Source organism: Sphaerodactylus townsendi, linkage group LG02 (genome assembly GCF_021028975.2).
Source record: "Sphaerodactylus townsendi isolate TG3544 linkage group LG02, MPM_Stown_v2.3, whole genome shotgun sequence".
NCBI classification, from domain to species: domain Eukaryota; kingdom Metazoa; phylum Chordata; class Lepidosauria; order Squamata; family Sphaerodactylidae; genus Sphaerodactylus; species Sphaerodactylus townsendi.
In genome coordinates, this window is record NC_059426.1 from 103,367,459 (window position 1) to 103,392,705 (window position 25,247).

Genomic DNA, 25,247 nt, shown 5'->3' on the forward strand with positions numbered 1-25,247 from the left:
CAGCCTACTGAGACTGTTTCAAGTTGGGAAAATGGCGCAGGGGAATGCTAATGTCACTTCACTGTGTACACTATCATCCTGATCCTAACTGGAAATCAAATGCACAGGAATAGAGGAGTTGCCATTCTGATTTCATTTCTTTGGGTGACTTGTCTTTTGAATATAATCGTTTCCCAGTGAAAGGCATCCTAGCAGTGGCCTTTATCCTAGCAGTGGTCTTGTATTTCTAAATCCTTTGTCTCATTCTATCCGAGTTCTGTTATAATCTACTTCTAATCCACCTCATGTCTCATTATAATATTGATTTATTTAATGTATCTCTATCTAGGCAACTGTATTTGGGGAGGGTCTCTGGGTGCAATTTGAGGGACTGACATTGTTCTCCAACTTGCTCATAGTGGGTACTCAATCCAAGGCTTTGTCACAAGTTATTTTAAGCCACCTGATAGCAGCAGCATTGCTCACGTAGTCACACAAATATTGTCTGTCCCTTGCCCTTTCCTAGCAAATGCCAATAACCACTCAAAGTATTTAAAGACTGCAGGGCCCATCAGGCTCCGACTTTTCAGCAAGATACAGGAGGCAGGAGAATACAACTCAGTCTGGTATGTACTGATGAAAAAGCATCAAGCAACTTCTCCTTCGTATTTATTTACTGAAGAGCACGTTGGGTTATTTTTCTGAAAGATAAATATATACCTAAAATTCAGTGAATAAACAGCTCAAGGTAGTAAATTACGAGTTCTATATTGTACAGCCATAGGAGCATGCTGTGTTATAATGTTGTTGGTAGTTGCTAATATATCATGGGTTGGATTGGAGTAAGTTTTCCAGTAACAGAATGGGAGGGCTAATTTCTACTGATTCCCTCTCCCTGCCATAGCCCCTCAATTTGCCTTTCATGCTGTTCCTGAGGGTTCTCTGTCCCCCAGGAGCAGCATTTCAGGGAAACCAGCAGGCTGTAGCAGGTGGAGAAGAGACAGAAATGTTCTCTTCTACTGGCAGAAGTTCTTCATATGAGCGGACAAGTTAGTCTGGATCCAACCCTTTGAGTTGGCTATTACTAGGAATATGAATTTTCACTGTATTTCCCTTCTATTAAGTTAAAGCCTTCTTAACTAATTTAATTTAGATTCATGTTTGATGTTGGTGAAAATTGTTTTGGGAAGTAAAGGTGATGAAAAATCAGAATGCCACTTAAACTCATCATTTATTCTAAGCAATATAACTTTTGTGATATGCAAAATCGACCCTCCTCCCATTAGTAGTAGTACTAGTTTGGGAATAAGAATAATTTACAGTAGATTTCAATTCAGTTAACAGTCAGTCAGCCAGTGCCTTTTATTAGCATAAGTTAACAGTTAGTGTTAATCTTGAGACGGAATCCAGTTTTCGTTCCATGGATAGAACATGGATAAATCAATTACTGCAAGAAACAGTTTACTCTTAGGCTGGCTATAAATTTATCCATAAAAGCAACTTCATGTGTATCAAAAGAAAGAGTAATTCAAAGAAAACAGCTTGATTTGTGGGATGGAGTAGACTATATTAATTTAAAGATGAGACTCGGGTTTTTGAAATCTTTTATTTGTATAGAAAATTTATATGTGAAAAATCACTAGATCTTTATATTTTACAAATGTAGTGTAATTGCTAAGGTTTCATATTGCAGGGCTTCAGGGTCACCACCTATGCTAAGGTGTATGGGAGCAAAGGCAAGCTCTACTATTGCAGTTATCTATTAAAAATCTGGGAGACCTAATTTCCACTGGTTAGTTAGACATAGTATAGGGTACTGCTGTCTTCATGAGTGGAGTAAGATGCCATAACCTGAGAAGCATGTGTGTATGTGTTTGTGGGAGGGTGTGTCTGTGTCTGCATTATCGCTGAGTAGCAAATGTAGCATTTGAATACTAGAAAATACCATCATCTCTGGTTCAAGTAGTTTGGATGCCATTAGCAGGCTTGCCTCACTGTAAAGATATGACACAGGGTAATGAAAGTTGAAATCCTAAACTACTTATTGGGAAGTAAATGAGAATGAAGAAGTTCTTTATATGAGCGGACAAGTTAGTCTGGATCCAACCCTGCACTGGTGCACTTTTATTTATTTGAAACATTTATAGGCTGCTTCTACCATTTACACAATTATTTCCAAAAATTATAAAATGTCATAATAATCAACCATCATAGACAATAAGCAAACCACAATAAGCAACCACAATAAAATGCTAATAAGAATCTTCAAAAAATAAAAAAAATTCAGCCCACTGTAAGGTAAATCATTTTTTCAAATGAATAGAAAAACTACACTAAATAAATGCCACTTTTAAAAAGAGCTTTGTGTTTGTCCAGTTTAATTCACAAAAGGTTTTTTTAAAAACAACAACAACAAAGCAACCTTACAGAGCTTTTAATAGTTGCCAGAGTAGGCATTACACAAACCTTACCTAGCTGGCCATTTCCAGATGGCATGTGTTGCTGCTAACAAGGCTACAGATCTGAAATGGGAAGAAAAGATGACAGCTACATTCCCAGATGGGTTTGATGCCACGGATTCCTAGAGCTAGGTATTTTAGTAGATATTAGATACAATAACAGATAAAAGTCAACAGGAGAAGCATTTCTTAATCACAACATCTTCATGGCAGAACAAGCTTCAACCCTATATATTAATTTTTTGCTATCCTCAGTTCTCTTAAAAGACGATGTGCACATGGATCATTTGGGGTCCCTTTTTTGTGTATTCCTCTGTTGAATGCTGATAATTTTGTCACATTTCTAGACAAATTTCTAGAGAAACAGGAATCCTGTAAAACCAGTCACTTGCACTGCTTGACAGGAAAACCAACCAAAGTGGTGACAGTCATACAATAATACTATTCATCTAATGGCAGTCTATCCATATTAAAAATTTCTACTCACTTTCACTGAATGTTGTGATATCTGATTCTGTATCACCCAAGGTAGAGTTATCTCTTTTGTTTTATTCTGCCAGAAATCCAAGATCTACCAATTAGCATATGTACAAATGCTATTTGTGGACTTCCTAGAGGTAGCTGGTTGGCCACTGGGTAAGCAAAATTCTGGAGAGATGGGCCTTTGATCTGATCCAGCAGGGCTCTTCTTATGGTTTTACTGATAAAATTCCAGCACAATTCAAGTGTGTGAGGTCATCACAGCAGCATCCAGTAATAAATAAGCATTAGATTGCTTTTGACCAACTATTACACACACATTTATACTGAAAGGGTGGAACAAAAAATGTGCAAGAAGTAGTTCTTGGCAAGGAAATGTACCAGAGCTGCTTCCCGCTGCCAAATGGCTCACAGAGGGCCAAGAACCTGTCTTCTTTCCATAGATCTACTTGTTCACAGACGTAGCTGACTGGCTGCAAGCTTCGTCTCATCCCACTGGCCTTTCATCTAATGGTGATGAAAAGAAGTGTGGCAGTACTACTATAATTAGCATCAGCAACAAGGCTTCCTTTCAGAGCTCCAATGATAACAGGTCTATCAGGGACTACAGCAGTAAGAGGCTGAACTTTGACAAGCCCTCTTAAGTCGTTTTTATAAGACTTTTATGCTAATCTTCTAGATATATCTATATATGCAAATATTTACTGTATTGTTTGTACCTTGTAAGCCAACTTGAGCAGGTCTCTGTAGAGATGACAATGGAAGTATATACATTTTCTGGCTAAACAATGGTTTGCACTGAGGAAAACAGAAGTCCTAGGGAGAGGCAATAAATCTATGCGAGAGCATGGTGAAAGTCCTAGGTTTAAATGTCCACAGTTTCCATAATAAAAGAGATTTCAAGTAGCAGGAATTTTTGTTGATGACCTTGGAGAGAGATTGCCACTCAGAATTGACTGTACTGGGCTAGAATGCTGTGATTAATACTTACACTCTGTATATGTTATGCCAAGGGAGCTAAGAAGATAAAGAACTAGATAAAATTACACCAGCCTTCTTCTGTACTAATCTACCTGTAGCCTAAGACTAACTGTTGCTGCCCTGCTTCATGTGCATGCAACAATAGGATAAAATTGTGGACCTGTAGAAGATGGCTTTTTTGGTGACGCCCCCTCGTTCCTAGAATTCCCTGTCCCAGGAAGCCCTTTTTGCTCCTTCACCCCTAGCATTCTGGACATGTATGAAGACCATGTATTATATCTGATGTTTTGGGGGAAGGGTTGTTTGTTTTTACATCTTTTCTGGCTACTGGTTTCATTTTTGTTGTTCCTGATATTTTTGGTTTTATGAAATATGATTTTACTGTTTATTAGTTTAAGATTGCTTATTTTACTTCTAATATTTTATTCTAAATTATTTTTGCTTTTCTGTTCTGATCTTTTTTTTAACTTGGATGCAAGTTCCTATGTAGGGTTGGCTGTCCCTGGAGGGGAGCAGGGGAATCCCCCAATCCTGTCTTTTGCTTTCTGCTGTTACTCAGAATGGCACTGGGACAAAAAAATTAAATGACCATCAGGCCAGGTGTGATGTACCAGGGGAAAATTGTGCCTGAGGGCAACACCTGCTTCGGGCGCCTCCCACTGCCCCTGGGGCCCCCCACACCCCACGCCCCCACTCTCCACTGCCCCCCATGGCAACCACAGCCCCCACGCTCCATTTACCTTAGCCAGTAGCTGCTCTGGCAGTCTTGGGCATCCTGGCAAGGCCGAGTCAAGGGGTGCCTTGCAGCAGCCCAGTCAGGCTGCTCCGTCAGCCGGTGGAGGCTCCACCAGCTGAAAGAGCAGCCTGGCAGGGCCGGGCCAAGGTGCATCCAGTGGGCTGGAGCAGCCAGGCCTGGAGCCTGCAGGGGCCTGCCAGGTTGCTCCTTCAGTCGGCAGAGCTCCCCCCCAAGCCACTAAGCCACTCACCACTGAGCCACAGCTCACGCCTCAGGCGGGCACCTGAGGCCGGCTCCTGCCTCCCTGCTGACAGAGAGGCTGGCTCTTCAGCCAGCCTGCACCTGCAGCTCAGCAACAGGCAGCTCAGGTTGGTGCCGTGGCTGCAGCCGACCTCCTTGTAAGCAGAGTTGCCAGGAGTGCAGGAGGTGGCCTGCGGCTGCTGCGTCCACCTGAGCAATACAGAACTGCTGGGCGCCAGCCAGGTCCTTGTGGGACCCGGCCAGCGGCCCCCCATGTGATAAAATGGTGTGCGCCTAGGGACATGGGATACCTCATGTTCCCATTAGTGGTACGCCACTGGTGTGACAGCAGTTCTCTCTAGGAATCTCTGAAAACTGTATAATTTTATGATCGAGTCTCTGGCAATTCCTAGAGAGGCATGACATCGCTTCTGGATTTTAGCTATAAGTGTTGAATAGAAACCTTGAAAATAAAGGCTGAATTTTGGCACAATTAAACAACAGTCAGTACAAAGAAGGAAATAAACACTGGTTGACAGGACCAACCACACTATCGTAGTAAAAGAAGCATAAAAGATTTTGTAATCCAGTCTCAAACACCTTCTGAATCTGAAATGGTTTCAACAAATGTTGAAAAAAGTAGAAGGGAATGGAAGAGACGGCCTTCTTGGAGCAACTCATGCTATAATATGGATGTAACAGATTAAAGGGGCCTGTTTGATATAATACATAATTCCAGAGGAGTACTCATCTTACAGCACAGTCTGATGCATTGTTGCTCTAGTCTAATTAAAATGAATAGGCTTAGACTAGATTCACTCTCTTTAGGCTCTGTCCTGTCAGTTGCAGCAAAATAAATAAAACAAATAGAAGACCAGTGTCATGTATGCTTTCATTTGTTGCCACCTGGGTAGCCAAGTGGCAGACACTTTTTGATGGGCAGTCAGACTAGTAATGCTCCTAGGGGAAGTGGGGCTAGTGCAGGTTTTCCCCAAGATGGATACCCACTGAGACTTTGTGTGCTGTAGCTTTATTTAACTCCAGACATTACACCAGTCACATCTGAAAGACAAACAACCTTTACTGCAGCATGAGCTTTTGTGAGTTAGAGCTCACATCTTCAGATGTTATAGTAAAAAGAAAACAATATTCCCCTTTATAACAGGGTAAATGTCCATCAAGCTAATTTCAGTCAGTGTAGGTACATAGAAGAGGACCCCAAGAGATAATCACAGGTAGGTTCATGTCGGTGGAGATACTTCTTTAGATAACTCTGTTCAAGGCCATTTGGAGATTTAAATATCATAACCGGAAGTTTGGTTTGGACCCAGAAACAAACTGGCAACCATCAGCTGACACTGTATTGTTTCTCATGGCAAATTCCTGTTAGGGTATTCACTACAGTCTTCAGCAGCAGCCGCATACAGAGAACCTGTAATCTAACCTAAATATTACCTAGCAAATGTAACTGTGGCCAGCTAGCAAATCAATTAATCTTTTAAAAAATGCAGTGTCATGTTTCATTTAAATAGTCCCATGTAATTCACAACTAGAGAGGCATGTCTGTCTTCCTGCGCTGTAAACAGTGAAGCAGTCAACACTTCTCCTTTCTGTATTATAACAACACATAGAAGTCACCTGTTTTTGACATCTAAATGGCAGTTATATTACAAGTAAATGAATCTCTCTGTACCCTTTAACTTAGCTAGGAATATCTTAGATGTGATTTTGTCTCATATCCCTTGTATAAGCTGGGATGTGAACACTGCTAACTTTGGGTGGGGGGACTATAATAAGAAAGTGAGTGACCTACTGAGAAGGATAAGGGATGGCTGTGGTAAGAGGTCAGAACAGCTCGGTGAATAACAATCTGATGTGCTAATGACAGGTGAACATTCAGATCTTTCTAGAAAGTATGACTCAGAGACCTCAAGAAAGCACAATGAGCAAAGCAAACCTTCCTAAGTAAAGACTAAAGAGGTAGCATAGATATTCCCAAACAAACAAACAAACAAACAAACATCTGAGTTCTGTATCTGCTTTTGCCACAGGCTTCTGTCTGCTAACCAACTACCATTATAGCATGTATCTGTATTGTTCTTGCACATATATTAGAGAAAGAGATGTGGCCAGCTTTAAATTCCTGGGTGTTATGATTAAAGAGGACTTGACCTGGGGTGTTCAGACTCTCATGGTGGTTAAGAAGGCCCAGCAGAGACTGTACTATCTGAGACTTTTAAGGAAACAACTGAATGAAAACTGCTGGTGACCTTCTACCACTGTGCTATGGAGACTGCATCTGTGCATGGTTTGCCAGTTGCACAGTGGCATAAGAACATAAGAACATAAGAACAAGCCAGCTGGATCAGACCAAAGTCCATCTAGTCCAGCTCTCTGCTACTCGCAGTGGCCCACCAGGATAGGAAGGCGCTCCAAAGAGTGATCACTACTGCCCAGAGAATCATTGGCTGCCCTCTCCCCTCTTTGGAATAACTTTATAATTCACGCTGCCTAAAGAAAGTTCAGAATATTCCCGTTTCATCCAGCATACTCTCTTTTTGAAATGTTACCATCTGGCAGACAATATCTATATATATAAAAAGCTAACAGTGACTTTGTTAGTCATGCCCTAACGCCGAAACGGCTGGATGGATTGCCCCCAAATTTTCACATAATGTTCCTCCCTGTTGCGGGCAGGTAATTGGACCTTCAAATTGCTGAAAGTCCATACCTGAGCCAGGTAAAATGTCTTTTTCCTGGCACACCAGGCCATGAAGCTGTTTGTGTTTAACTGTCATCCTTAGAATGTTCGTGCAGTCTGTCTGTGGCCTGAGGGGTTGGTATGCCCTTAGAATGTTCATGCAGGTGGCCACAGATGAGCAGTGAAAACAGTACTGTTGGGTAATACGAGTGGAAGTGAAACACATACACACTTTGCCGTGTGAGATGTCAGGTGGGGTTCCCCCCCTCACATGCAGGTAACTTTCACTCTCTGTGCCTCACCCACTGCTACCACACAATACACATCCAGCTCATCCTCACACACCTCACTCTGCCCTCCCTCACATCCAACCACCACTTACTCACTTCCTCACCCATATTCGCCACAGCTCTCTCTTACTAAAAGCGAGCTGGAGTTTGCCTTTTTCTTCTAAGAAAATCCGCGGGGTGGGGGGCGAACCAACACTACTGGCTCAGCTTCTTTTGCACATTGCCCTTTAAGAACCCAGGGAGCTGGCCTCGATCTGAAAGCCTCACCACCATGCCTCTGCTGCCTGGCTGGGATAGCCTCCTTGCCCCAGTTCTGCCTTACCCAAGCCAGGACTGTGCGTGTCAACCAGCCTCATGGACAGTGGGATTCGCACTCTGAACAGTTCCTTTGTGGAATGGAAAGGGTTACCATAAGGGAATGGAAAGGGTTCCATAGCTCCACCCCCAAATCTCCAGGAATTTCCCAATCTGGAGGTGGCAACCTTATCAGGTAACTGATCTCTGTAGTTGGGAGACACACTAATTCCAGGAGATCCCCAGACCCCACCTGGAGTTGGCAACTCTGGAAGGAGAGCAGGAAAAGAGGAGCGGTTATGGTGATTTTCAGAAAAGAGAAACAGGAAATAGTAAGATAGGAGGTAACGAAATGTGTTCCTCAAGTCCTTGAGGGTTCCCACTTTTCCATTTCATTTCTGAAACTTGATGAATCATACCATGAAAATGGACTAGCAGCCAGCCCAACAACAGACCTTACTACACTGACCCTTGTCCTACTTCCCACGGGTGGGTTTTGTGGTCAGAGACCTGAAGAGATTCCAGTACCTTTGAGCTGCATAGATGGTTACATTTCACTATAAACAGTTTTCCTGGTCACAGTGCAATGACTCCAGGAAGATGTCACATTTTAAAAAAATCTACTAGGGCAATAAAGTTTTCATCCTGGGGTTAATGTAGCACAGAGATGAATTTCTGTTAACGCTGACTTATTTGCTTTTGGGGATAAAGGTACTGTCCCTCAGACCACCAAAAGCTTCCAAGATGCCAAACTGGGGAGGAGGAGCCAAGTGTGGTGCCTGTGAAAAGACAGTCTATCATGCTGAGGAAATCCAGTGCAATGGCAAGAGTTTTCACAAGACATGCTTCCATTGCAGTAAGTGAATCTATTTTACCAACTGTCCACAGCTTCAGTTTTGTTCCAATATTTGCATGCAGCAATGACCTTATGAATCTCATGTATGTGTGTAAAGTGCCATCAAGTCACAGCTGACTTACAGCAATCCTGTAGGATTTTCAGGGCAAGATATGTTCAGAGGTGGCAGGGATCTACAAAGCCATTCCTCCAGGGTTTTTTTGGGGTGGGGGGTGGGGCTTAAGGAATGGCATGGACGGCAGTGCAGGTGGCTGAAAGAGGAAAATTGTCCCCTATTACATCAGCGTTTGCTTTGTTCATGTAAGAACTTGACCATGTGTGTGATTTCTTCTGATTTCTCCTCCAGCTGCACAGCCTTGTTGTATGTGTGTGTATATATGTATTTTTTCATCCTTACAGGGTTGTTGTGTGGATAAACTGCAGGAAGAGGAGGAACTACATAGGTCACTCTGAACTCCTGGAGAAAGCAGGAGAAAAATCTGCCACATAAATAAGAATTCCTCCAAGTGCTAGAATTAGCTAGGAGACTCCAATTGCTGATGCCTCTTATAAGATGTTCTGTATTGAAACTGCTTAATGATGCTTCTGTTAACGTTTTCCCCAGATTCATTGAAGGGGAAAAAAAACAAAAGATACCACCTGATAATGTTAGACTGGCAATATTAGACTATGTGAGACTCTTTCCTACCAAGTTTAAAAGTTTAAGTCACAATCAGCACAAATGTGAGAATTCGAGGTGCCCGTACCACAAACTTTAAATATCAGCTGGAGAAGTCCATTCCATTCCATTCAATTCCATAGACTTTATTGACATCACAAAAGTACTAACATCACACAGATCACAAAAATAGGGTTGCACAGTTTAAAATCAAGTGATAAACTCCAAAATACAATGTTATTAAAAGAAAAAAGGAAATAAACCCATCAAATCAGTCCTGGAATATGAGTCACTAAAAATATGGAAACTATAGTAAAGAGTCCTATAGATTAACAGCACAACGAAGTTCTATGGCTGCTTGCATGGAACTAGCATATGGTTGGATCAGAAGTGTTTAATAAACAAGATAGCTTTAGAATATAAAAAAACAGCTGGAGAAGTCAATATATATTTATTGGATGCCACTCGCATCAGGTTTTATTTTTTTAAGTTAAAGAAGGAAAGCCTTAAAATTTGTTTGCTGTACCTAGACTGCTTAAAAGATAACAAGAACAATGTTCTAGTGCAGGTGATTTAATATGAATAAAGTGCAAGGGTAAAAGGTGGAGAGCACAATCAACAAACAGCGCTTTAGGATAAAAGAATTTTCTATAAGATCCAAAGAGCATTCAACAAACAGTGCTGAAATTAGAACTGCTTCTGTCACTAATACAGTGCAAAATGCAAAATGCAATGTAAGTAAACAAACAAAACAAACAAATGGAGGCCATACAATTAGGTACCAGCTCAATACACTCTTTGGAGGACCTAAATATTCAAGCCGCAGACATCAAAGTCCAAATGTCAAAGTTGTCCAGTGACTGGAGCTTAAATCACCTGCACTAGAACATTGTTCTTGTTATCTTTTAAGCAGTTGTGGCACATTTGCTTCTTTTGGTTCTATATAGTTACTCTGTACCTGTTTATATATTTTTCTTTCTGGTTTACCTGTATGACATTTGCTGTCAAATGGCTATAGCAGTCTTCAAAGTCTTATTTCTAGCCTCCCAAGTAACAAAAATTTGTCACTTGAAACAGTAGCTGCCTTGGATCTATTTTCCCTCACAGTAAGTTAGTCTGTTCCAATGGTAGCTGAATACTGATAAAAGTGGCATTTTATCTTGACGTTAGATGGAAAAGTGAAAAAAGTCCTTTTGAAACAATTTATTTTTATCTACCCTGTGACGAACCTGACAGAGGCACATGTGCAGTTTCCCTGCAATACCTCCCAGCTGGCTTTTACTTCAGACACACTTGTGGCAGGCAGACATGTGGCATGATCACAATTTATAAACCCCCAACTCTGCCAACAGACTGGCAGATTTCAGAGCTATTTCAACAATACCACTTCAAGGGCTTCTGCTCCATCTGTTGTGTCAAACAGATACTCTGTCCCTAAAATGCCAGAAATAGAAGCACTATCAGCCCGTGGGAGTTTCTGTTGTCCCTTAACATCTAGGGTAAACATAATTATCATTACCTCACAGTTGATAAAGCAGAACAGGGAAGGGTCTGGCTCACAAAGTCATAGATGCTTCTTGCTTTAATATTCATAAGTTTTGGGAAACAATTTTTCTCCCCAGTCCATTTCAAATACCAATTGTGGATCTTCAAATTTTGGAATTATTTGCTGCACCTTTTGTTTAGATGCCTATCAGGCATCTGCAAAGAGAATGTGACTTTTCCCACAATTACTGCAAAACAAACGTAATGATGGGAATGGAACACTAGAACTCTAGTCTTGGCTTTATTTTATTTAGTGAGTTCTATGCTAAAACCTATAGAATTGGACAGTAGTTATGTTCCAAAGTTATGACATACTCTGCAAGATTCAAGGAAGGCAGGCAGCACAATCCTAAACCCTGGAAGATGAGCCATAGTTTTATCTATCTATCTATCTATCTATCTATCTATCTATCTATCTATCTATCTATCTATCTATCTATCTATCTATCTATCTATCTATCTATCTATCTATCTATCTATCTATCTATCTATCTATCTATCTATCTATCTATCTATCTATCTATCTATCTATCTATCTATCTATCTATCTATCTATCATCTATCTATCTATCTATCTATCTATCTATCTATCTATCTATCTATCTATCTATCTATCTATCTATCTATCTATCTATCTATCTATCTATCTATCTATCTATCTATCTATCTATTTATTTGGACTTTTATACTGCCCCATCCCCAAGGGGCTCCGGGCGGTGTACAACATACAATATAATTATAAATGAGTTGCTAAAACCTTTGAAACAGCGATAAGAGTAATAAAAGGCATCCAACCAGCCCCATTTTTAAAAATCCTCCCCAAGAGGGAGGGACGGCGAGTCCCATTAGATGGAAAAGGCCCAGATGTAAGGAGCCAGCGGGGGGGGGGGGGCACCTTCAGCAGCTGGTCCCTCCAAAGGCCCGGCGGAACAACTCCGTCTTACAGGCCCTGTGGAACTCGCTAAGGTCCCGCAGGGCCCCGACAGCCGGAGGAAGAGTGTTCCACCAGGCCGGGGCCAGAGCCGTAAAGGCCCTGCCCCTCGTGGAGGCCAGCCGCATCATTGAGGGGCCAGGGACCACTAGTAAATTGGCCTCCACCGAACGGAGAGGTCGTGCAGGGACATATGGGGTGATGCAGTCTCGAAGATACGAGGGTCCCAGGTCGTGTAAGGCCTTAAAGTTGACTGTGGTACAACCACAGCATGGTTGAGTTGCTCCTTAAGGGGATACATAGCTGGAGGGGAAATAGAGGACTTAACTGTTTTTTAAACTTGATTTAAATGTCAGCCCCCCCCCCCCTGCCAGTGTATCCCATGTCCCCAGGCATACACCATGGCACTCTGCCCCTTCCCAGCACACCGCAGCACTCCGCCTCTTCCCAGCATCCCTGCAGGCAAGCTTCTGCCTTCCCTGGTGCATGGGGAGAGCAGGATCCTGCCTGCAGGGATGTGGGGGGCGGGGCTCCATGGCAGGCAGCAGCCATGGAGCCCTGCCCTCCTGCCCTCTCCAGGCCCTTGGGAGAGCAGGAGCTGGTCTGCAGGGACATGGGGGGCAGGGCTCTGCAATGGGCAGTGCCCTCTCCACTTACAAGATCTAGCACAGGTCTTCTTAGATGGCTACCAAGGAGATTTGACCCCAGCATCTTTCCTTTCAAAATGAATCTTTGCATATAAGGCCAGTAGTCAGCTGCTTCCTACCAAAGTATAGAAACCTGTGTATGGCAGTGTGTTGTATTAGTGTCAGACTATGACTAAGGAGATGTAGATTCCAGTCCCCACTATTCCATGTTTATTGGGTGACTTTGAACTAGTCAGTTTCAACCTGATCTATCTTGGAAGTTTGGGTGTGGTTTTTTGGGGGGGGGAGGATGAAAGGGGGGGTCATGCCTTAGCATGGCAGGGTAATATTTTAATAAATATGTGCTGATAGTATACTTGGATACACATTTTGTTTTGTTCTAGTGGCATGCCGAAAAGCTCTGGACAGTACGACGGTAGCAGCTCATGAATCAGAAATTTATTGTAAAACCTGTTATGGGAGAAAATACGGTCCCAAAGGAATTGGATTTGGGCAAGGTGCAGGCTGCCTCAGCACCGATACTGGAGAGCATCTTGGTCTGAATCTGCAGCAGTGAGTGAAATTCTTGGTAGCCTCATAATAATAAAATATTCTCCATTGTATTATGACATTTCACTCTGTTTCCATAACAACATGCAGAAAAATAGTGGAATAGATTCTTCTGTAGACTTTTCTTCTGTAGCTCTAATCTCTCCCCCCCCCCCCCATTTTAATGATACTCAGTCTCTGTGGAACATTTCTTTAAAATGATTTCCTATTCCAGTGGGTAATTATGCTGCAGAATCTCTGCAGAATCTCAGATATTCATAGCAATTTTAACTCATTAAGAGTGGTATAATCAAAGAAAGATGTTCTTGGCACAATGACAAAACTAGCTTCATTGTACTGAGATTTTATTAACACTGGAATAGTCACAAAGCAATGTGCTCCCTAGAGGGAGACAGCCTCTATTCAGAAAATTTCCTTTGTGCTCTTAAAATGATCTTTTGAATAAAAAAACAGAAAAATAATAGAATTAGGCAAGTATTACTTCTTTTGTAAAGTTCTCTGTTCAATTTAATATAAAATATGAAATATTACAATTGCAACAAAATAAGCCATAGAATTAGAGCGCCGTTACTCTGGTGGTGATATTACCAAAGTGCTAGCTCTAGGTGGATTCTGCACAGGCTGAAAACAGCGTAAACAGAAATGCAGCTGCCCCGGAGCATTTGCATGGCGGGGCGTCCTGTGAACAGCATGCAAATCAGCCGGGCTGTGGGCCTTCGCATGGAGGCAGGGCAGGGTTTTTGTTTGTTGGGCATTCATTCCTGCGTAGCTACTCAGGAATGCACACATGAACCCCACACAGCCATCCCGTGAGACCCTGATATGACCTTGTGCGCCTGTGTGGCTATGCGGAAGTGAACTGGAAATTTTTAAAATCACACAAGCATAGCCAAAGCAGAAGCACCTCCTGCCTGGCCGTTTGCTCAGCGCCAGCTGCAGAACGGCGTTTTTGAAAAGACTCGCTCGTTTAGTGAGTCACATATACACTAGTTGGGGGAAAATAGGACATTGCAGTTTCGTTTCAGCAGCAGTGTTAGGCACAGGGCAGAGCCCTGTGTTCAGAGCTAAAACTCTGTCCGGTTACTCACAAATAACCATCCATAAGCTTCTTCAGTGTTCAGAGTTTATTGTTTCAATTCTGCGCAGAAGAGGGAACTCTCCTCTGTTAGCAACAGGGAGGAGGTTCAAAAGGGCTGTTGCTTGTGTAACATAATTTATAGTTACAAAAACATACCTCCCCGTTTCTTGCTCATTGGGTTGAGTCAAGTAAACGTATAGACCTGGTCATCTTATCCCACCTCTTACCATACCTTTCCATCTCATATTTTTAATGTAACTTGAGTCTAAAAACACCTCATGTACACAGTTTCTATAGCAATCAAGTCTTCTGCTAACTCTTATCTATTTTGTGAACATCTTGCTAGCTAATCTCTACTGAGAGGCCCCGTTCCTTTTAACTTAGAGCTAGTGTCAGGCTGCTCCTTGGCACCCCTTCACATTCCTTGTGTTTACCTGATTTTCAGCAACTTCAATTCCAAGCCTCTGCAGGGATGTTAGCTAAGATGATTTTATATAACATGCTCCACCCTTTTGTGCAGGCTACTATATATATATATATATGGCTTAAAACACTGTGAACTATATATGTGTACATATCAGCAGTAGCTGTGCAAAGTCCTTCCCCTAAATGGTGTTTTTACCGTCCTCACACCACTGTTTTCGGCCCGTGCAGAATCCGGCCTAATAGAATCAGAAAACAATTACTTCTCAGAGTTAGATTTGAGTCCAGTAGGCCTCACCAATCCATATGCTGCATGTTACTTGCTAATCTTAGCAGCCAGTGTTGTTTGCACCTTGTTTTATTTCTAGTTGTTATTTTGGATTGAATTTTTTGTTTAATCTGGCTGTTTGATGTACTTTGCGTAATGTTAAGTTGCTCAAAAAGTATGTTTCCAGGCTTGTCAAGTGAAATATAATAAAAGAATGTGTGGACATAGGACTGCTAGTTCCAGGTTGAGAAATGCTTGGAGAGTTGAGGTTGGGGGTGGAGCCTGAGGAGGTCAAGGTTTGGGAAGGGGAGGGACTTCATCAAGGTGTAGTAAAGTCATAGAATCTACCTTCCAAAGCAGCCATTTTCTCCAGGTAAACTGATCTCTGTCACCTAGAGATCAGTTGTAATAGCAGATTTCCAGCCACCACCTGGAGGTTGGCAACCCTACTTTGGCAGGTAATGAAAGCACCTTAAAACTCACGGTTTGTGTGGCACACTTTCTTAGGGTCACAGCCCACTTTGTCTGCCTGCTAATAAAGAAATAATATTCCCTTTTATGTCAGAAGTGAACTCTGAGGTTTAGGTCTTCATAGTTTATGGTACCAAAGCAGCCCTAGGCATGAACTACATATTTGCCAGCACTGCTTCCATAAATGCCAGGAAATTTTGATAGTGGTGCCAGGGGATGGTGGAGTTTGGGGAGAATCTGATGTGACTTTGGGGTAAAGGCTGTAGTGACATGGAGAAATGTCTACAGCATCACTATAGAAGCCATTTTCTAGCTATTTTTTCTCCAGGTCCTCAGTTTCTTAAGTGCAGGAGATTGGGACCAAGGGCAGGGTTTCACTCTCCCTCAGTCAAGTCCAAGTGTATAATAGTCAGTACCAAAGTCAGGTTAGGAGAGCTCCTACTCTACGTGTTATGATTTGCAATGTAGAATTAGAGTTCTCCCAACCTGACTTGATGTCAATAGTTGGAGCAGAGGAACAAATTTCCTAAGTGTGACCAGGCCTGATTCAAATTGAGACATGATTCAGGGAAGGGGGGGCTTCAGTCTTCTCTCCATGCTATTCTCCTGACTTTAAATGGCCCCGGTAGTGTTATTTTCCCACTTGGGGGCCTGAACATGTACTAATGGGCTACATAGCATCCCAGCAGGGCAGATCATGTCCCCTAAGGCACATATTTTAAGATTTCTTCAACCAGATTTGTTATTCATTTCTTGTCTCCCATATTAGTATACTCACAAGTCAGAGTTGGTTGAGAGTATCCATGTTTATAGTGGCATGGAGTGAGGAAAATTCTAATTAGTGGTGGCTGGCATGGAACTAGAGACAGCTGTTACTTTGTTTTATTCGTTCTTTTGTACAAAAGTGTACCATAGCCTAAGAAATACAAAACTCAGAAGCTTTTGTACAACCTTGTAAAATTTGGTTAGTCACAATTAAGGTATTGCTTTTACTGCTATTGAAAGTTGTACATGCAGAGTTAGAGATCCTTAGAGTAAGGTACAGGGAAGGAAGCACCTACACCAGCCTTCCATTGTGAGGAAGGCACCCAAGACAGCATGGTGCTGGCAGGGCACACTTTTCCCCTCCTTCCCTTTGAGCTAGGACCAGGATGAGCTGGTAGTGGAGGCTATTTTTTTCCCTCCCAATCTGCCCATAGTTCATTGGTCAAATATGTCACTGGAACATTTAGAGTCCAGTAACACCGTAGAGATCAAGAAAAGTTTCAGGATATCATTTGACCATTTATCACTCATAACCATGATTGTGCTAAGTTTTGCTCTGATTGTATTACTAGCTGAACAGTACCTAGTGGCCAGTGGTGAGTTTCAATTAAATTAACAACCGGTTCTGGTGGTGGGATTCAAATAATTTAACAACTGGTTGTTTACAATCACCATTTTAACAACCGGTTCTGCCGAAGTGGTGTGAACCTGCTGAATCCCACCACTTCTAGCGGCCCTCTAAAGTCAGTATTCTTCATCCAAGAGTGAGATTCACTACATTTGGAACACATACACAGTGCTTGCCATAATGTTATGCTGGAGATGGTTCAATTAATCAGATCTGAAAACTTTCCAGAAATCAGTAGCTTTGTACATATTCTGAAATTTTGTTACTTTGAATAAATGGTGTATGTACCAAACATCCTTGCTTCCAGATCGTCACCAAAGCCTGCTCGTCCTTCTACACCTACCAACCCTTCAAAGTTTGCCAAAAAGTTTGGAGATGTAGACAAATGTCCTCGTTGTAACAAGTCAGTATATGCTGCAGAGAAGATAATGGGAGGAGGGAAGGTAAGAGATTAGCTTATCATGTAAAATGTTATTGGGCTTTAACAAAAGTTTTTTTTGGTCATAGCTGTTGATTCATATACAGAACTAGCGGGCCCGGCCAAACGTTGCTGTGGCTGAGTCTGGTGAAGTGGAAAAGAAAGAAAAGGGGAGGCGAACGGTTCAAACATGTGTCATTGCACAATGCTTGCAAGGGTGGGGAGGGGCAAGGGGCCCCTCGCTCCCCTCCCTCTCTCCCGTTCCCTTGCATGGCAACCCGGCTGGTCCCTCCCTTCCCCTTCCTCTGCTAGGGTGGGTGGGCCATGTGCAGGTGGCTGGTCCTGTCCCTTTTACTCCCTTCCCTTGCAGGCGAATTATCTAGCGTAAAACACGTTGGGAGGCATGAGCTACATTGTGTTCAAATTTCAGAGCGTTTGGTCCAGCAAACCCCTGGACCCTCCCTCACCTTCTCCTTCCTCTGCTAGGGTGGGTGGGCCATGTGAAGATGGCCTGCCCCATCCCTTTCACTCCATAAGGCAGCGGTTTTCAAGGAAGGCATGGTTGGTTCCCTTGTATCAAGAGGGTGTTGCTTTGATGGCCAGCAGGTGGCGCTGCTGCGGAACAGAACTGTGGTTCCAACTGTCACAGGTGTGGCATGTACACAATAACTGGCACAGTTATGACATGTACACAACAGGAGGTGTGGAAACAGTATGGAATCCTGGCCGCACACAAATGTGACGTTGTGTGAAAATTTCAAAGCAATCAGTCCAGTAGTTTGGGAGATTACCTGTCAGCAGAAAAACGCACTGATAGATTTTTATATATACTAGCGGGGCCCAGCCACGCGTTGCTGTGGCTTATTGTGTTGAAATGGGAAAGGAACAGTAGCAGCAAATAAATTGCAGAGGCCAGCAGTACGTGCTCATGCAAACACGCAGCCTGGTACTGTGCGATGTCAGTGATGTGTGTGCCCGCATTCCTTGGGGGTGGGGGAATGGAAAGGTACCTCTCACACACATCTAGGCTGGCTGGTTATGATCCTTTACCTGGGAGTAAGTTTGGTTGGTGGCAATGGGTGTTGCTTCTGAGGAAACCCTGAGGGGCGCGACGCAGCCATTCAAAGTATGTCACGGTTGCTGTACTGAGCTTACTCCTGAGTAATGTGTGCCTGGTTTTCTTAACTGTAACCGCAGTATTCAGGGAATCTAGGGTGCCTGGCCCCTCCCTTCCGTCCCTTGCATGTCGCCCCTCACTCTTCCCTCCCTCACTTTTCTTCCCTTGCATGCCACCCCTCCCTTTCCCTCCGCTAGGGTGGGTGGGTCATATCAAGATGCTGGACCCCCTGCCTCCCCTCCCTTGCATGCCACCCCTCACTCTCTCCCCTCTCTCACATCTCTTCCCTTGCATGCCTCCCCCTCCGTCCCTTTCCTCTCCCTCCCTCTCTTCCCTTGCATGCCACCCCTCCCTCTCCCTCTCCCTCGTGTGTGTGTATGTGTTTCACTTCCACTTGAGTGACTGCCTATGTACTGTTTTCACTGCTCATATCTGGCCATCTGAGTGAACATTCTAAACAGCACGAACATTCTAAGGGTGACAGATACACACAGGCAGCTGCATGTCCTTCATCAGGGAGTGCCAGGAAAAAGGTGTTTTACTTGGGCCAGGTGTGAAATTTCAGGTACGTGAACATCTAAAAACACTCTCGCCTGGCTGACTATAGTGGCTGGGAATTTTCAGAGGAATTGCCCCAGCAGTTACTGAGGTATACTGACATCAACAAAAACACTGTTAGCTATTGATAGATAGATAGATAGATAGATAGATAGATAGATAGATAGATAGATAGATAGATAGATAGATAGATAGATAGATAGATAGATAGATAGATAGATAGATAGATAGATAGATAGATAGATAGATAGATAGATAGATAGATAGATAGATAGATAGATAGATAGATAGATAGATAGATAGATAGATAGATAGATAGATAGATAGATAGATAGATAGGTAGTGAACCAGAAGAATACTCTTATGCTTGGTTCAGTTGAGCCAAGATTAAAACATATTCAACTGATTTCATATGTTTAACTCTCAGAGAGTTGGTGGGAATGTTGGTGGGAATGTGCCTCTAGTATAGCAATTCAGATTTACATGGATCAACTATAGAAAAAATTAGCTTCCCTGTAGTGAGGCCTATAATCATTTTGCAGAGTATGTTAAAATTCAATAGGATTTGTATAGATCTTCCCAGCTGGTTTTGTTCTTGATATACTAGTTGATTAAGTGGAACAAATGTAAATGTAGAGCTGTTTGGTGATTTTTTTAAAAAAACCCTGCTATTTGGCTTTCATTTTTCAGCCTTGGCACAAGACATGCTTCCGATGTGCTTTTTGTGGGAAGAGTCTAGAATCTACAAATGTTACAGACAAAGATGGAGAGATTTACTGTAAAGGCAAGTGAAGTACGGTATACTTACATTATAATTCAAGAGAAATTTATTAAGAGACTTGCATGTTATAGTGCACCCCTTGAAGACTTGTAGATAAAGAACATTATTCTGTTTCAAAGCATTGTCATCCTGTAATTCTTCTCAATGCTTTTATGAAAGATCCTTGATTAGATTTCCTGACATTTTCAACATTTTAAAGAATGGGTGAGGGCTCCAAATTTTATTAAAGCAGTGGTTGGAGGCAGGAAATTAAGCTCAGGTTTCTTGGATTAATTGCAGACACCCTCCCCTCCTCTTATTATTAAAAAATTAAGAAGTCAGGAGATCCAATCCCAGATCTGCCATATGTCTTGCAGACCAGATTAAAGCTGGTAGTGATGGGCAGATGCTGCAGCCATGACTCTGTGAACAAATGATAAAAGTCTACTTTATAGAATCAAGTGGTGCACATTTGAGAGCAAATTTTATTGTATTTCACAGCTCACTGACTAGCCCTTAAGGAAAAATCCTGACGGCTAAGCTAAATGCCACACAACTTACAGTTGCTTTCAAACATGGGAACTGTGTGTATAGTTAGCTCCTTCTCAATAGCGTCTAATAGAACAAATCTGCTAGAACTGAAGCAGCGGAATGAAGAATATTGTGATGGCTGGAAACCGGTAACTTCTACCAGATTCCTACGGATGGTGGGGTGGTGGTGGGTGGGTAAGGCTGGAAAGCAAGATGTTTAAAAGCAGACACATTAAATGTTTAGTTTAATTTAACTTATTTTGGTCCTCCGTGTAGCCACAATATATTCTATTAGGAAAACACAAGACTAAAACAAAGCACTATGTCAGTACTGCTAACTTAACACAACTGTAGAAACAGATTGCTTAGTTCATTCTGATATCCAGATTTTGATTGCAAAAGGGGAGAACTTCTTCATGAATCAAAACTTGCAACTAATTTGGGAGGGGGAATCCCTTTTTTTGGTTGCTTCTTGTTTGTAGTGGTTTCTTATAATCCAGTTTTCTTCACATACAGTGCTATTCTCCTTGCAATAAATCCAAAATATGTTGAGTGGCCGTTTCCAAAAGGAAGAAAAGATGAAGGCAAAGAAAACCCAAAAACTCACTTCATAAAGAAACATCTGGAAATTTTATGCCCTTAAACACACACATGCACAAAAAGATACCCTTGATGTTTCCTTTTATTTCTCTTTCCCATCAATAAGATCTATAGGCATGGAGTGTCCAAGGTGCAATATACATCTTGTAAAGTGGGGGGGGGGGCAATTAAAAGGGGAAGATATATATATATATATATATATATATATATATATATATATATATATATATATATATATATATATATATATATATATATATATATATATATAATGCTGGAAGTCATATTTTAAAGGTTGCAGGATGGATAACTCAAGCTGCACTGAAACCTTTTGCACACACACACGGTATGAGCCTCTGTTTCATCAGCCCCCCCCCTGCCCCCTGTAACCAATGAGAGCAGAAGCAACTTCAAATAGACCAATATTGTTAAAAATATTTTTTTTATATATATATATATATATATATATATAGAGATAGAGATAGAGATAGATAGATAGATAGATAGATAGAGAGAGAGAGAGAGAGAGAGAGAGAGAGAGAGAATGACAGACATACCAGGGGTGGGGACAAGAAAGAGAGAGAAAAGGGCAAGGAAGGAGAGGAAGAGGGGTTAGGGCTTCAGGCTCAATTGCTGAATGTGCTAGCAGTTGCAAAAAAAAAAAAAAAGCATCCCAGCAGCTGCAACCCAAGCAGCCAAGTCCAGATTGCATTCACCCAAGAGTTCTTAAAGAGCTCAAGCATGAAATTGCTGATCTTCTCACTTTAATATGCAACTGCTACTGGGGTTCTAGATCTGATCATCATAGCTTAATAAAACTGCGAACAGTGAAAGTCGGACAGAATACAATGAAGGTTAAAGGAGGCACTCTTACTGAGGGGCAGGTGAAACTCTTACTGCAGCTCCACCCCACTCCCATATAACTCCAAAGAAATGTACAGTTGACTAAATCAGACAAAGTGGCTTCTGATCTTGCCTGTTCCTTTTACTAAGGGAAAGTTGCCATTTCCCCCTCATCCTTTCTACTTTTCAAAAGTCTGCAAGTTCAGGCAGAGAGAGGCACCCACTATTCCAAACTGCTTCAGACACTGGAAGTGGCAAGGGAGAAAGGGTTATTATCCAATAGAATAGATAATATATAATAGTTATTATCCAATAGGTGCTGTAAGTTATATTCCAAATTTTCTCATGTATATTACAGCAGTCCTGGTGGTATGTCTGGAGCTACTTTCTTTTGGCTTTTCTGGGCAATGTTTACATGATAAGAAAATCTCTAAAATGTCTTGGTGGTGTATGCAAATAGAGGCAATGAAAAGAACAATACTACTGTCAGTACTGGTGACTTGCGTAGCAATGAGGGTTGCTAACCTATAGTGTGTTTCTATTTCTTTTGCAGTTTGCTATGCAAAGAATTTTGGACCTAAAGGAATTGGATTTGGTGGCCTCACTCAAGTTGAAAAACAAGAATAATCTCTTTCCCACTGAGGCCTAAACAATCATTCAAAGCTAACAGGGTTACCAAGAACACTTTTTTCATTTCATTGGAAAAATTAATAAGCTACGTATTGTACACGCACCTAAGCATATATCATATTTTGTGTCCCCTCTGTTTACTAATTTTTATCTTCTGTTCTTCAGTGTAACCATTGCTCTGTTCTCCTCAGGCACAAAATTCACAGCACTGTGAAATGTGACTATCAAATTACAGCTGCATGCCTCTCTCTCTCTCTCTACCTCACACTTCTTAATGTATTGATTTTAAGATTACTAAAATGTGAAAAAACCAGGCCACATCTGAACAGCTGCAAATACTGATCACAAGGGCATAACACTTAGCAACTGAAAGAGAGATAAGTCTACAATTACCATCTAATAAAAGAGGCAATGTCTCTGCATGATATACATATTGGAGCAAAGGAAAAATTAAAAGATTTTTAGCCTCAGTAAAATAGTTCCACTCAAAAGTCAGGTGATATAGTGTCTACACTGCCTGCCCCACAGTCCAATATTTTACCAGAGTAGGGTATCTTAAGATACCTCTCTTTGCAAAACTCTAGATGGTAAGGCATTTAGGCACACCAACATAAAGATACATCCTATACTAAGAAACAGTCAAATATGAACAGTAGTAGTTGGGAAGTTGGCAGATGGAAGAATACTGACAAATTGGGTAGAACAAACATGTCATGTTCTGCAGATTGTACTGTTGTAATTGTACCAAAATAAACATTTCTTAATTGTGCTGTTAGCTGACTGGTGACTTCCTGACTGGTGACTGATTGAAGGGAGTCCAAGGAAAGATTGAAGAGCTGCAGTTGTTGCTCTACAAATTTATCACAATAGGAAATATAAGGATGTCCCTGACCAATCCAAGGTAGCCCTCTTGGGTGGTGGAGTGTACAAGTTTAACTTTAAATTAACTTGCTGAGTTACAATCTTTTCAGTTTTAAGGCACAGGACTTTCTACAATCTCAAGCTGATTTCTCCAAATGAGTACATTCTGGGAACCCATGATACCCTTTCCTCTTCATGTTTTTAAATTCATAAGCAGAATTGAAATACTTCAGTTATTATTAGGGCCCCTAGCCACAGCTATCTAGTTGACAGATTCAAAAAAGTTATTTTCCCTGAAAGTAATTGTACTTGTAAATACACCCCCCTGTAATAAATGTGCACATGAATATGTTAAATCTAAACAGCTTTTATATACAGATTTATACATCAGAAGACAGATAAGTAATTACAAGATACAAATCAGTTTTCATATACTAAAATATTTTGAAATTTCCAAACATCCATTATTTCCCTTAACCATTAAGTGCAATTTTAATAGTCAGAAATATATAAACAATGATGCATAGGATTTCTGAGTTGCTTTATAAAAACACATCTCATTAACAACATAAAAAAGTGACATTTCACAGTTGTGTCTCCTTCCAAATGAAATTGTTTGAAAATTTCATACTCAAGCTGCTGCATCATCATATTACCAGTTTGCAGCAACTTATGCCTGCAAACTTCACCCCCTCCCCCCACATGCTCAAATACAGCAATAAAAGCTATCTCAGAACAAACCATATAATCTGCCAAATTCAACTATTTGCTAAAGCCTCTAGCTGAAGACAAAAAGGTTTGGTACAATTTTCTTCACACAGGGTGAATATTTTTATCTTTCAGTGAATGAAATGTCACTGCATACTGCTTTGTCCAGTCGACTATATTGGGCTTCAACATTCCAAAGCATCTGCACTGAAAGAAATCTGCCATGTTCTGCAAGCATCCATGACTACGAAGAGGAGGGGAAAAAAGACAGTAAAAACAGAAGTGTATTAACCCAATTATCAGCAAAATAAACTCTCTGAAACACAGAGCTGGTTATCACTATTAGTGACCTCTACATGTTTTCCTTGGGAAAGTACAGAGTCCACTGCCAGAGTCTGTGGTCCTTTATACATAGCAAAAATAATATGTGCTGAGAGCATGTAAAAACAACAACAACCCCAGTCTCCTCTTTTTTTGTTCTGACAGCATGGACAAGGAAGTGTCTCCTCCGACAGGTGGTTTCCCCATCCGGTTCTCCCGTACCTGGCATTTTCTCCTGCTTGAGAGCTCCATCCCAGCCACCATTTGCTAAGTTCCTTAGGGACATTTGCTGTGTATGTATGGGGCCCATGCTTTCTTGTAGCTTATAAAGTACATGATTCAACTCCGCTCTTCCTGCCAACTCAGGCAATATATAGGTTTCCCTTTCTTAAAAAGATTTCACTGAGCTATCTGCGAAGAAACACAAGCATGCATATGAGACTGATATGCATGTGTGTGTGTTTCTTTGCAGATAGCCCAGTGACTTTTTTTTAAAAAGGGAAACCCATATATTGCCTGAATCTACAGGAAGAGCTGAGTTGATCTGTGTACCTTAATAAGCTAGAAAGACACATGGGCCCCATAGTGCAATAGAAAGGTGGCATATAAATATTTTAAGCCAGTACAAGGTAGTTCAGGTGGAATGAAAAACTGAAGTCAGGTGCCGATTCTTTCTCTCTCTCTGGAACTCTGCCAGAACAACAGCAAGGTGGCAGCGGACACTTGATGGTGTTTAACAAGAGTGAAGCCAACAGAACTTTCTCTCTTTTTCTATACATGATGTATCCTAAGGGAAATATGTACAGTCCAGCCATCCCTCTGTAACTGATCACTGTTGAAAACTCTGGGTGAAGATGGCTCAGTATTCAGCTACACCAGCTGCATATGTCTATGCAGCACAAGATATAACAGACATTGAAA

General features: G+C 41.6%; 2 protein-coding genes across 7 annotated transcripts in view; one reads left to right on the plus strand and one right to left on the minus strand.

The window, feature by feature from the left end:
• Window positions 1-509: 509 nt before the first annotated feature.
• On the plus strand, window positions 510-23,216 carry CSRP3 (cysteine and glycine rich protein 3). 2 transcript variants are annotated; one of them, XM_048484310.1, is made up of 6 exons: window positions 510-605; window positions 8,872-9,016; window positions 13,181-13,349; window positions 17,287-17,422; window positions 19,763-19,856; window positions 22,360-23,216. In XM_048484310.1, exons 2-6 carry the CDS (start codon window positions 8,905-8,907, stop codon window positions 22,431-22,433), a joined length of 585 nt encoding a protein of 194 aa, XP_048340267.1. In that variant the 5' UTR covers window positions 510-605; window positions 8,872-8,904; the 3' UTR covers window positions 22,434-23,216. The 2 variants fall into 2 exon arrangements, with proteins under 2 accessions (XP_048340267.1, XP_048340265.1); XM_048484308.1 differs by lacking the exon at window positions 510-605 and adding an exon at window positions 3,010-3,074.
• A 428-nt stretch (window positions 23,217-23,644) lies between these two features.
• Window positions 23,645-25,247, minus strand: part of ZDHHC13 (zinc finger DHHC-type palmitoyltransferase 13) — a 35,568-nt gene continuing 33,965 nt past the window's right edge. For all 5 annotated transcript variants that reach the window (XM_048484304.1, XM_048484305.1, XM_048484306.1 and 2 more), the window contains one exon: window positions 23,645-24,249. In XM_048484304.1, the coding sequence (XP_048340261.1) occupies window positions 24,111-24,249 (139 nt within the window). In that variant the 3' untranslated portion in view covers window positions 23,645-24,110. The remainder of the gene's footprint in view (window positions 24,250-25,247) is intronic.

Coding starts and splice junctions, on each gene's coding strand:
- CSRP3 (XM_048484310.1), top strand. CDS start 8,905: ATGCCAAACTGGGGAGGAGGAGCCAAGTGTGGTGCCTGTGAAAAGACA. Junction 17,423..19,762: donor AGATAATGGGAGGAGGGAAG/GTAAGAGATTAG, acceptor TTCATTTTTCAG/CCTTGGCACAAGACATGCTT. Junction 19,857..22,359: donor TGGAGAGATTTACTGTAAAG/GCAAGTGAAGTA, acceptor TTTCTTTTGCAG/TTTGCTATGCAAAGAATTTT.